General features: G+C 49.7%; 2 protein-coding genes across 2 annotated transcripts; both read left to right on the forward strand.

Moving 5' to 3' along the window:
• Positions 1 to 2,628: 2,628 nt before the first annotated feature.
• JN550_002463 (uncharacterized protein) lies at positions 2,629 to 4,422 on the forward strand (the record flags this gene model as incomplete). Its single annotated transcript, XM_049313761.1, has 3 exons — positions 2,629 to 3,628; positions 3,707 to 4,301; positions 4,401 to 4,422. The coding sequence occupies 3 exons, from the start codon at positions 2,629 to 2,631 to the stop codon at positions 4,420 to 4,422; spliced, it is 1,617 nt and encodes a 538-aa protein (XP_049175754.1).
• Positions 4,423 to 8,079: 3,657 nt separating this feature from the next.
• Positions 8,080 to 9,888, forward strand: JN550_002464 (uncharacterized protein; the record flags this gene model as incomplete). Its single annotated transcript, XM_049313762.1, has 1 exon — positions 8,080 to 9,888. The coding sequence occupies one exon, from the start codon at positions 8,080 to 8,082 to the stop codon at positions 9,886 to 9,888; it is 1,809 nt and encodes a 602-aa protein (XP_049175755.1).
• Positions 9,889 to 12,805: the final 2,917 nt, after the last annotated feature.

Consider the following 12,805-nt stretch of genomic DNA (forward strand, 5'->3'; position numbering starts at 1 on the left):
CACAAAGCCTTATACATAACACCAAGAGACAGCTTCAAATGAGTGGTTCCCATGCACTCCCTACGTGTAGGTGTACGTTCTCCCCGGCCCCTTTCTTCCAAGACTCGCCAAGATCTACTCAACGCCATCCGCCTTGTGTTCCGGCCACCAACAAACACATAGTTGGTGGGATTCAGGTGTGGGGTTGATTTCGTACAAGAACGGCGATAGAGCGTCTCTCTGCTTTCCAGGGTCTGGCTTTACAGCCGATAGGACAATGACACTTGCCAGGACTCCTGAAACGATCGGCGCGGCTGAATGGGCATAGGAGCTCAGCAAAACTCAAGCACTAGAAATGCAACGCTCCGGCATTTTCAGGGGCGTGGTACATACTGAATGACGTTCCACTCTGCAGGGCATTGTTTCTTTTGTAGGACGGTAATTCAGTTCCAGGGGCCTATAGAAATGAGTTTTCTACAGTTTAGTTTTTCTCTCCAGTCTTTTTGCTTCTTGGCAGCATCGTTTCAAGGACTATCTTACCTGGTGCTTGGCTTCTGATTGGGGCTGGCTTATTTGATTTCGGGCAGGGTTTCCACTGATATGTTGTGTTGTCTACCAAGATGACCTCTTTGTAACAAATCGGGTATCTAGTGGAAGCATTGGTTTCGCTGCCACCTAAGAAAGCAATAATTTTGCTGATGGTGTCCTCGGGTTTTGAAGCGGGCTCTCGATATATGAAATGCTGCCATCACTTTAGTCAGTGAAGCGGCCCAGCAGTAGCAAAAACAATATCCAGCTTGACTGCACGTCATGGAATGGGCCACGAGACAGTGTCGGGACTTCCATTGTCATTGCCCGGTGCAGCTACGATGTTTCCTCCATGGTTAATAGTAGATCGTAGTAGTTGCGTTGGACCGCTAGACAAATGCAGTGCCTCGGTTGCGCGCAGGCCTATTCCCCCAAGAACAGTTGATGACGGATTTTCCCAGATTGTATTCACCATTTTCATGTAGGGCGAGGGTGATACTGAACACTAGCATGACGTTGGCCTCCAGTGGCTTCTCATGGCCCTCTGCACCCGTTTTTGCCACTGTTATATTGACGACCTGTGCTGCAGATGCACTTCCGTATAGCTTCGATGCGGCGTATTGAGTGACATTAATGCCGTGGAAGTGGTCTATGTCCATGTCGAGTACATATTTTGAATCATCTTTGCAAGCTTTGACCAACTCCTGATCAGTGGGCTTAGAGCCGCATGCTTTCATTACAGCAAGCGTGTCAATGACTCTGACATGTTTCTGGTATTGCTCTTCCTTGGCACCGAGGATTTAGTGTTAGCAGGTTCTAAACTCGACGTGGCCCATGATTGGTGCTGTACATACTGCATCCGCATCGAATCCAGTGTCGAGCACAAAAATTGTGGTCTCCCCACCCCGGTGTGTGATGGGTCGGTATTTGAAATGGGCTTTGACTTTGATTGAATCCTTTTCTTTGCTGTAGGACTCTAGGCTTGCTTTATTTGCTTCCGGTTCGGTGGATGTTGCTCCCAAGGCCCACTTGTTGCAATCATCGGGTTCCCCTTCTATCTTATTGGTGGCGCCGTGAAAACGGCCTAAGCGCTCCAGATGGATATCACTAACCTAAAGTATGAAGGGTGAGATGGATGTACAAGGGCCATATTGGGTTAGACGAGATGTACGGAAGTATAGATTAATAACACTCATTGTATTACCGATACCTGATCCAAGTCTCCACGGCAACTATCAACAGAAAGCGGTGCAATACTTCCAGTTCAACAGAGTGGGAAAATGCTCAGTAACCTAGTTACACGTATGAAAGGACAAGTTTGTCAGAACCTGTGTATTGATCCTGCAGCAGAAGGTCTCAGATGGTGCAGTTGCGCCATTCGACTTGCTTCATATGCAATATTTGCATGACTAAACGCCATGGCTCTGGTTCGGCGTCGCAAGAAGCGCACACGAACCCACTAACTTAGACGGTGTCCGACTCGTGACAGCCACAGTCATAAAATATGGCAGCGCTTACGCCACATCCCCAATTGGTTATTTTTCACTGGACGGATCGTCCCGGCGAGCCTGACAATTGCCCACTCATTGTATATCACGTAACATTCCGTGAAGAGGTCGCTCGTTTGGGATGTGATTGCAGATCTTTGGCTAAAGGGTCAACCAACATATTAGTGCGACTAGACAGCCATAAAGAATACGAAAGACGGGAGTGCAACATGATTTTGAGAAGCGGGCTTACAACCTAGCATTGGACCTTGGAAAGACGAGTAGCACTTGCTTTTCCACCTGTCGGCTGCACCTTGCCGCCCCTGCACTGCAAAGGATCTCAGTGGTCACCGAAAACAGCTAACTTGCTTTTTTACGCCGTAATAACCGCATGCAGTGTAGCCCCAGCCTGCATGAGTACCCTTTTCCGCAGAGCCTTGTCGCCGAGACTCTGATGTCCTCCGCTTTATATCCAGCCTCCAATTCTCAAGTAACCATCTGGAAAGTTACCTCGAACATATCTTAGTTGTGAATCCGCTAAGCTCTATCCTCATCTGTGTACCTCCTGTGACATTTGCAACTTTGCAAAGTTTCACGACACATCATCAACAACAAGATTGATGTCTTTAGCACCATGGAGAGCACTCAGATTGTTTCAATTGTCGCGCTCATAGTCTCAAGTACTGCTCTCATTTGGAGTACGCTCCAACTAATCCATTCGTACCTTAGCTCTGCGAAGGGATACTCGAAAATCAATGAGAAGGTGATGCCCAAATGGGACGTGTATAAAAGCCGCGTCTTCCTCTGGGACCAATTCAGATTTCAAGTCAACTTTTATACGCCAGTTCTTGTAGTCTGCCCCCCAAAAAACAAAGAGTTCCCTATAAGGGATGCCGACGGAAAATCAGAAGGTTCGCAAGGCTATTCTTTCATTGGGGGTTCTAAGAACACCGACCTGATACCCTCTGTCGACGATCGTGGGCCTGCCATCCATACAGTCAACAATGAAAGAGCGACATGGATTACGCTGTTATCGGTCATCCACGAGATGGAAACGACGAGTTCCAGGTGGGAGACCGAACAGTTCAGCCGTAGCCCGCCATCGTCTTGTACTCTCCCAAAATTTGACGACCACACCTTGGCTGTTGCTATCCAACGAAAGCAAAGGAGCTGGGATGACATGCCCTCGAGTATCACCAAGCCTTACGCAACCACTACCATATGCCATATCATTGAGATTGCCGCAATGTTAGGGATACATTGGAAGGAGTTCGATCGCTCAAAAGACATATTCCTTGCTGAAGGCAATGGCCTTGTTTTCAAGGCCACTAGCGTCACAGAATTGGGCACAGTCTTTACATTTCAAGTCTCTGGGAAAAGCGAATTTAAGGACGGGCGCATCATTCCTGTTGATTCCGTCAAGGAGTTAGCTTTCGGCTTTGTCTCAACCTTGTACCGCAAAACTAAAGATCTAAGGCGGGTGGTGCTGCCTACTGAGGAAGCAAAGGACCTCGCTACTCTACAATTGGGTACTACTAATGAGTTTGCGGAAACGTTGGTCTCGTTTGGATGCAACACGGAAACCTCGAAGTGTATACGAGATAACGACAAAAGACATGGTCATCTTTATCCCTGTGAGCATTATTCCAGTAATATAGAGGGTTGTTTGCGTTAAGACATGCACTTTGTTAAATACTAATCTCGTCTAATAGTGGCATTCGAGATACTGGGAATGCTGGGGAAGATCTTTCACGTTAAGAAGGGTTTTTTCCGAGTACTACCTAACCCCACTTTCTACCATTGGAACCGACAGTACTTCAGCCTTCCTAGCTTATTGCTAGCCTATAAGAGGAACATCGGCGGAGAGTGTTCCTCTAATAAGCATTTGAACCGTTTGCAGACCCGAGTCGAGAATGTGGAAAGAGTGATCCATCAAACTCAACCTTCGTTTTCCGCAGCTCTGCTCGACGCCCTCCACGAAGCGTTAGAGTTGTGTGATAAGTTTCTCACGCAAAAGGTCCCCCGCGAGAAAGTAGGACTCGTCTTGCGGACGCATATTCAGGTAGTGCTATCAATGTTGAACGAAACCGAAAGGGGCCCTACACTGGACCGCTCCTGGGTTCTCCGTTCTTCCACGGAAACCGCAGGCAACATGCCTGCCTTTGCTAGTCTCGATGGAAAACCACCAGAATCCAAGCAGGATGAGCTGATTAATATCTACTTTACCAAGGTCCTCCCAAAGATCAACGGCGTGGATCCCGGTTTACCACCGCTGACCAGTGGGCCAGAGGTCGAGACGAATATATGGTGCACATTAGTGTTTCGTAGCCTTTGTTGGTTAACGTTGCATGATTTCCATAAGAATGATAAACAGGTTTCAAGGATGATTGAGCTGATGGGAAATAGGCTCCCTGTCTACGTTATATAACCAGACCACAAGGGAATGATGATGGAAGGTGAAGTGGGATATTATAGAGGACGGGAGTCTTCTTAGTTAATTTAATAGCAAGCTATTGGGCTCGAGCCAGAGTATGAGCGCAACATATAACCAATGAGGCAGCCGTGAGAAGTGTCAAGCCATGGCGGATGAAAGTGACGAAGCGAGGGCGAAGTCGAATAAACACATGGGTCTAATAGGTATTCAGAAAACGTCCAGTGGAATGCAGTGTTTGCTACCGCTTATCTGACTGTACTTGAATGCTTATTCTATGGAAACAGCATAAGAGACGAGTGGGCCAATTGATATTTCATTAACCATCACAATTGGCATCTGAGCGGCTAGCAAGAAGAGCTCAATACTCGTCAGGGCCAACAACGTCGACTGGCTGAACTATATGCCTTCTATAACGAGTGTAGAACCAGAGATGTTCAAGCCCGTTGATCGCAGCCTTCCTCCTGCCAAACTGTGCTATCCCATATGCTGACGTATGCATTCTGATTCTCTCTACTGTCTACATTTCCATTTTCGCCCAGGTATGTGAAGAGGTTTATCGCTGTGAAGGTCTCAAATAGGCGAAAACCGCGTCTGCTTTATATATTTACAGCAGCCGCGTACTTACATTTCACAAATGAAACGCACTGGAGATGGTTGATCTCAAGTGGTCAAGCGCCCCAATTAAACAACTCTTCATTTCATGATAGATTTTGACAGTGGCACGCACAGTACTGGACCGCCTATTAGTGTAGCAAAGCCCAGAAGGGAAAACTGGCACGTGTGGCCAAGACGCTGACGACGGACTTTCAAAAAGACAGATCTGTTGATACCGTAGTGCTCGCTCCATCTTCCGTGAATATGCTCCTAATTTAAGATACTGGCAGAGTTATTGAATTCTACGGCACCAAGAACCATTATCCATCCATATTCAACATACCAGCGAATCAAGAGTTCTCAGAAGACTGTTTCATCATACGGGTTGCCATCTTAACGGCAGTGAGATAATTCCTCAATATCTACTAGGTACTTCTAGTGGGGCCGACAGCATCAAGCATTCATTGCAGACTTCAACTCAACATTTATGACGAACCAATAAGTCTGATGGCGGCTTATACAAAGCACAAAGTAGATCCAGCCATGGTTGTCCCGCTTCACCCTTCATTACGGCCACATCCGCGGCCTCGCAGCTCCATTTCAACTTCATAAGGATTCTGCGGGTCGTAGACTGGTCCCGTGTAGTGAACGCACTGTGCTGAAAGCCTTAGCAGTCTACTAGCTACCACTCTGGGTTCTCATTGTCTCTCCATTAGGTAAGCAATCCCCTGTTTTCGGGCGAAAAGATCGTTCTACCGCTATGAGCTCGTCGCGGCAGCCTTTCGATACCGGCCAGGCTTTGGCCTATTCCCGGGTCCTATGCAGTGCGAAATCCTCCTCCAAGGCCTCTCGGGCAAGGACTTCGACGGTGTCTGCAGCTTTCATTGTTACGTCGAGAGGCAGTATATCTCTCTCAATGAACAGCTATCTAATGGCTTTTGGGATGTTGTCAACAAAGCGGCGGAGACTGCTCTTGGCAATACCTTTTGCGGATTTCCCGCATATTTTCACGAGGTCCGAGAGGCTCGCGGCGATATACTGTGCAAGGATAGGCCTCCAGTCTTCACGTCTCGTCTAGCAAGTTGAGGCCTTCGCGCACTCGTGCCTCTTTTCCGATCCGGGAGACATAGCTTCCGCTTCTGGATGCGACGGGGGTATTGGCTGGTTGAGAAGAAACCCAACTATTACATAAGCACGGGGGAGGAGCTCCGTCATCACCTTGAGCTTGTCTTTTCGAAGGAACACGTGCCTGCAGCAGTCGATGGATACACAACCATAATGATGTATAGCATCGGCGCACCTGAGATGGAAGAGCATTTCTCGAGAACTATAGCTTACAAGTTACCCCTTTGACTGGGCATTGCGCACAAGGAGGAAGACGGCTAGAGGAAGAGGCATTCTTATTACCTACTCCTCATTGGACTAGGATTCTATATGAACATGGGGCTCTGCTCTCACAGTGGCGGCTATACTAGATTGAAGTCATTACCGTACGACCAAACACGTAAGGAGAATCATATTTTTGTATTGCCTCGGGTGAAGAGCATAGAACACATGTGGCCCAGCGCCACCTCGAGCTCCAATACCTAGCTACACGTGAAGCATGAATTAAGGAAATATGTAGTCCTACTTCTCTTCAAAGCCGTCACCCGGGATCACCTCACATGCTGACTTATCCATGTAGTTCACAGTTTCAGCCGTTCGTGACTACCTTCGTGACACCCTCATACCGCCTCGGCCATCCACCGCGTGCTGCGGCTACTAATTCTTGAATCATATTAGCAGAAATCTCAATCGAAGTAGACATAACCCACTCCAGATGACTTAGGTGGATATTTGAGTTTATAGCATCTCCGCGGAACATCGATCACATGTTTTTAGCCGCCAGGGTCTCTGATGTTTCCTTGAGACGAAAACAGGATGAAAGCCTTTGAAGATGCTTTTTTCCCTCTCACTACTAGTCATTGCTTGAGGCTATGGGGCCCTGGTGAGTTGCAAATTCAGGGATGTCGTCTTCTACGTCTTCTACGCACTTTACAAGCTGAGCGTTACAACCTCAGCTGCTGGTACTGCTATAATTCCTGTAAAAGACGACAGGCCGCCTATTATGTCCGGTTCTAGCTAGCCACAAAACCGCGATTCCACTCGTTTTTTTTTTTTTTTTTTTTTGGCCTTGGCTATGCCTATGACACCAGGTTCGATGTCTCCTGTTGTTACAATTGTCCGCTCGGCTAGGCGCATACTTTATATCTACTAGCCTGCCGAGCTGCACTAAACGGGGAGTTTCACCTTTTCTCTGGCTAATACCGTCCTCCATCTTAGGGCCTGGAGGGAGAACTAATGTAAATTGACCCTGTTCAGTAATAGGCTTGATGGGGTTATAGTCCTTAGATTTTCCCCGCTAGCAGAGTACCGAACATTGCCACAACGAGGGTACATACATGTCAGCTGGCAGAAGAAGAGGGCATCTTTCCTGCGTATGCATAGCACATGATCTGTAAGTGCTACGGCTAACGTAGTGGTCTGTACCATTTTATTGCTTACGGCCTTTCGGTACGTATGTCTGTCAGTGGGTTCCTGCGCAAGGAACCTTGACTCAGTTTGTTATGTGTCTGATTCACCCACGTCGAGATATTTGCTACGGTCCTTACCTTAGATGATGACAGGGGCAATTCGACAATGAGGACAATATTGTTGCCGCAGTCAGAGCGCAGCCAGAGCAAACTTGCCGCCCTTTCGCGTGTGGCCGACATTACCAACATGCCGTCGTCAGATGTCGTGCGTGAGAAATCAGAGAACAATACGGCTTGCAACTAAACTATCCTCTAGATTCGGTGGGGTCGAATGATACGTAGACAATCAACTCAGTTGTCCCACTATTTGCCGTATAGGTGTGTGGCAGTGTTCGTATTAATAGTTCAGGCAGCAATCCGAACGACATATTCTAACCGCTTGCGGGCACGTGATATTTTAGGCAGCAGCCAGAGCAACGTATATTGTATTCACCTTCGGCCTATTTAACTGTCGCTAGGCTTTAGTGGACAAATACCAGCCGCAATGGCGTCACTAAAACGGAAATTCGACGCACTGGTGGAGTTCTGCTTCTCGACAAGCTCAAGCAAACCGAAACGGGATAATGATAGTACACCGACATCTACTCCCACCAAGGCTAAGCCGCCTCAAAAGGCCAGGCCCGGTGGCTCCTCGCTGATCATTCTCGGACGGGATATCACAGCGCTGATCATGGATGAGCTGCAGAGGAGCAGCCCTGGGACTCTGTCCTCGGTCGCTCTGGTCAGTTCATACTATCACGTGCTGGCACGATATAGCCAGCACCGCGACGTGACGGTCCGACTGGATCAGAAATATCTCACTTCGACCAGCTCTTGGCCCCTTGATATCCCCGCGGAAAGTTCCGCTCACTTGTTGTGGTGGCTGAACCAAGCCAAGACCGGACAGCTGCTTCCTGCTATTCATCGTCTGACGGTCAGACACGATAGGTATCAGTCCACCGAGGATTCAGAAGTCAAGCAGGCCATAGAAGCACTGTGCAAACACTTGCCGGAGATGTCCGGGCTGACGGACCTTACTTGGGACGGCGGCAATGACGTCCCTGACCCGGTTGTTCAAGCACTATCAGGCCGGCCTGCGCTACGCTTGCATGTCAACCTCTACCCGAGCCGGCACCGAGTGAACGAAGAGAAACCCCACAAGCAAGTGTTTTCAGGTTTAATGGGACTCACGAATCTCACCTCGCTCAAGATCAAGCACATCTTTGTTACGGATCGACAATGCCTGGACATCATGCAGCCTCTCAAAGATGTCCTACTCTCGTGTAAAACCTTGCGCAAGCTGAGCCTTGACATTCACCAGCCGCGGAGTGGCTGCAGCCATCAGCTTCCGCCGAGCACGTATGTCGGACTTGGTTTTGTTAACGGCCAGCGACCTGCTGCACTGCGAGAGCTTGAGCTGCGCAGCTATCCAAGCCGGAATTATCCTAACGGCCGGGAGATGAACTACTGGGCTACAACCTTTGACTGGTCACAGCTAGAACGCCTTGTGGTAAGCCAGCCTGAGCTGGCACACCTAATGCTGCCCTACCTACAGTGCCTGCGCCACGTTGAGTTTCCTATAAGTTCCATGAATGGCCTAGTCCAAGACTTTTGCAGGCGAGTACCTGAAAGTCTTGAGAGTATCAGCGTAGCAAGCGTCAATATTGAAGGACTTGACGCTTTGCTGGGTCATGGTCCAACCCTTCGTACTTTACGGATACATCAGGTAGAGACGTACGAGCCGGAGGAATGGCGAAATGAAGCTGTCAGCGAGAGTATAATGAGGCGTATTCGAGGCACGTGCACAGTCATTGAGGAGCTGGAAGTTGATATCGGACGGGATGGTGGCAAATGGCCTTATGCCATGCTCGACATTATCGCCAGCTTCCCGCGCCTGCGCCGTCTCAAGCTTTGGTTCGAGCTCGGTGTCTGCGATGAATCCAACCCTATGAAGCCGTATGTGACAGCCTTCGCTGCGCGACATCTCTTTGACTATCTGTTGTCAAGATCAACTGCAAGACCATCTCAACTACGCAGTATTGAGATTAACTCAGGCTCGCCCCCGCCCATCGGATTTGGGTTGATCAGAGAAAACTGGCCGAGGGATAATTCAGCAACCTTTAGATGCAGCGTATCGGAACGCGATGACGATGGACCGCAGCGTACCTACGCCTTTGACGTAGAGGGCCTCACACGCACGGAGTCCCAATGCTTCGGCGAGGGAGATCCAACGGTTGAAGTGCCGTCCGGTGTGCATCGGCTTCTCGAAAAACAATTCCTAGTCGCAAGAGATGGCCCGTCACCACCTCAGTAGCGCTGGTCGAATCCATCTACATCAATTATGAATTTTAGACGAGAGATTCTCAGCTAAAAATTGCAAGGATATTGCATGTGAAGCATGGAGAATAGCGCGAGTCCACCAGTAGAGCTTCGGGTGAGGGTCGCTACACAACCTCCCCCTCTTGATTTGTTTTAGGCAAGTTTATGCCGAGCTATTGGGCGCGAGCCAGGGTATGGGCGAAGTATTCGAACAGGGAGGCAGACGCAATAGCAGCAAGCCATGGAGAATGCAGATGACCATACGAGGGTGAAGTAGAATAAGCACATTGATCCAACATTATTCCGAAGACGCCTGGTGTACTGCAGTGAGTCCTACCCCTTGTTCGAGTGTATTATAATATTCCATTAAATAGAATGGAACCCGCGTAAAGGCCGAGTTGCCCAATTGCCGTCTGGTTAACCACTATACCTGGCAGCTGAGTAGCCAACACCAGGAGATCATTACTCGTCAGGGCTAACAACATATGGTACTTGGCTTGGCAAAGCCTAGAACGGAAGCATGGCGCGTGTGTCCACGACGCTGATAGCTATGGACAAGCCCTGAGAATGCCAGAAAGATCTGCTGGCACAGTATTATATCGTTGTCACTATGTATGCATACGCACTCGTAAAACCTTGTCGATAGCCGTCGTCCAAATTGAGCCCCTGTCACGGCCCAATGAGGCTAGGGCTGCTCATCCCCTCCCTCTCCCGAGTTTCCCCATTGCAGCGCGAAAGGCAGCGAAAGCGTAATCTCAATGAGAAAAACGTACCGTAGCAGCCGCCCCTTGCTTCCCCACACACAATCGCACGAGGCACGGAAATTAGACAGCTGGGCTCGGTCATGAGAAAGCGCAGATCGCCCTCCCGTTGAAGATCCCACATGGGCCGACGCGCGCGCGCGCTCGTGCGTGCATGCAGTTTGGGGTGGGGTCCTCTGGAACTGTTCTGGAAGAGAGATAGGGTGGCGCGCCCCAAATAGGGGATGGGCACTTTACTATGGTAGTTTTTGTAGCGGCACTACAACTGACACCAGACACGCGCCGAGATCTACCATGGTGGGTGGCCTAGCGCCGTGACGGCGTGACCTGCTCGCTGTCAATCAGCAAATTGTACGGAGGATGCCCCGATGACCAGCCTGATTGGCCTGCTAGTATAAAGACCAGCACTTGGTAACATAGCCAATGAGTCGACGTCACGAAATGACAGCGTCTAGCAGCGAAGCTCACTTGGCGCGGTGGGTTTCAAGATGGGCTCGTGCGCCGATCGCACTTCGGTCCATCCAATGTACATAAGGCCGATCCGGACTCCTCGATGGTGCCGGGAGTAGCAACCTTGATGACGGGCAATCACGGACCATCTCGGTGCGGCTTTTGCGTAGCGTAGAGTCAGACTGGAGGAGGATCTTCATCCTCGTTCTGGCAGCAGCGTTCGGCAATGGCAATCAATGCCTGGCGCCCTCTTTTTGTTGATCTCTCATTAGGCAGACAGGGCCATCTGCGAAGTAGGGATCTCCCTGACACGAAAACTGACTCAGCAATCTTTGCTTGCACTATAGCTTCACGTTGGCGGATAAGTACAGTAGCCTGATTTCCTCGACACTGGTGTAGTAGTGGAAGCCCATCCTTCCTCGCAACGTTGGTATCGAGACAATGGTGACGTGATTTGTGGAGTTCAACTCTACACGCCTGGGAGGCTCGAGCAACTATGCTTGGACCTCCCCGTGGGGGCTCATGAAGCCAAGGACTCCAAGCTTACACTCTACATTGATTTGACGTCTTGTGGCGATAGAAGAAAGTTTCATTAGTCATATAAGTGATATCGAGATGTCCGTCTCAGCAGTGGATATCTCTAGACAGGCTGTGGGAGTTGTTTGAATTTAGACTCTTGCTTGCTATGCGTCGTTCTATAATGAGTTACCTTACGCCTTCAGTCTTAATTAAAGCTGCTGAGGCTCAACTCTACGTCCATTGGTTACGTAAATGCAGATATCCTCAAAGACAATGAAACTCTTGGCCTGCATTGATTCAAGAATTGCGCGAGCCACACATGATCAAACCGTGTTACACGGGTCCCCAGTAAGCATTCCTCCAACGCAAACCCCGTATAATCCACCGGAACAACTCGTTTTGGTTACTAGTGGTAGGGCGGTAGGAACCACTATCATTTGCACAGATTTAGATACCCCAGCTTGCACCTTGTGTCAAGAAGGAATCACAAGCTGCGGCTACGTGATATCATCTGCATCTGCCGCGAGTGAAGCTCTGCTTACCGACAGGGCTGTGACGGCGAAACACCATGAACCCTTGCCCGCCATGTGGGAGCGGGGTTGTCCTCACCAGCCAGGCGACAGATCCTCTGTAAGCCGAGTTTTCGAACGACAATACGTATGTGGAATGAGGGACGAGTGATCGCAAAGTCATGACTCCTGACATCGCTGGCCTGGGATAATCATCCTACAACATGTCCCAAGGGTGACACGTGCAGGTCCGCTTGGGGGAGGCGCGTATTTGGGACATGTCGACAGGTGTCCCGAAGTGGCTCAGATGTGACATGAAGCTGCACATAATACAACGTTGACTTACGAAGAAGAGGAGAAGAGGGTCGACTCTGTTTTTATCAGATCCTGCAAAGGAGGCTCCCACAGCACAGTCAGCTATAAGCGAAGGATCGCTGCTGCACATGGCCCTCGTGCGGCGCCTGGATCCGTTCCTGCAGTTGCATAGGCAGCTCCGTGACGGCAGGACGGGCGGGAGACGCTGCCGCTGGCCCCATGCTCGCCACGTTTGGGGAGCGGCAATAGGGCCAAAACCAAGACGGCGGAGTCTGCAGGACGGCCAGACACGCTGGGCGTGGTTTTCCTCGGCTGTTCCAGTCCCCTGGCTCAATGGCATGGGAACTAAGCAGGTGTC

This window comes from Neoarthrinium moseri, assembly GCF_022829205.1.
Source record: "Neoarthrinium moseri strain CBS 164.80 chromosome Unknown scaffold5_Wmoseri_CBS_16480, whole genome shotgun sequence".
Lineage (NCBI taxonomy): Eukaryota > Fungi > Ascomycota > Sordariomycetes > Amphisphaeriales > Apiosporaceae > Neoarthrinium > Neoarthrinium moseri.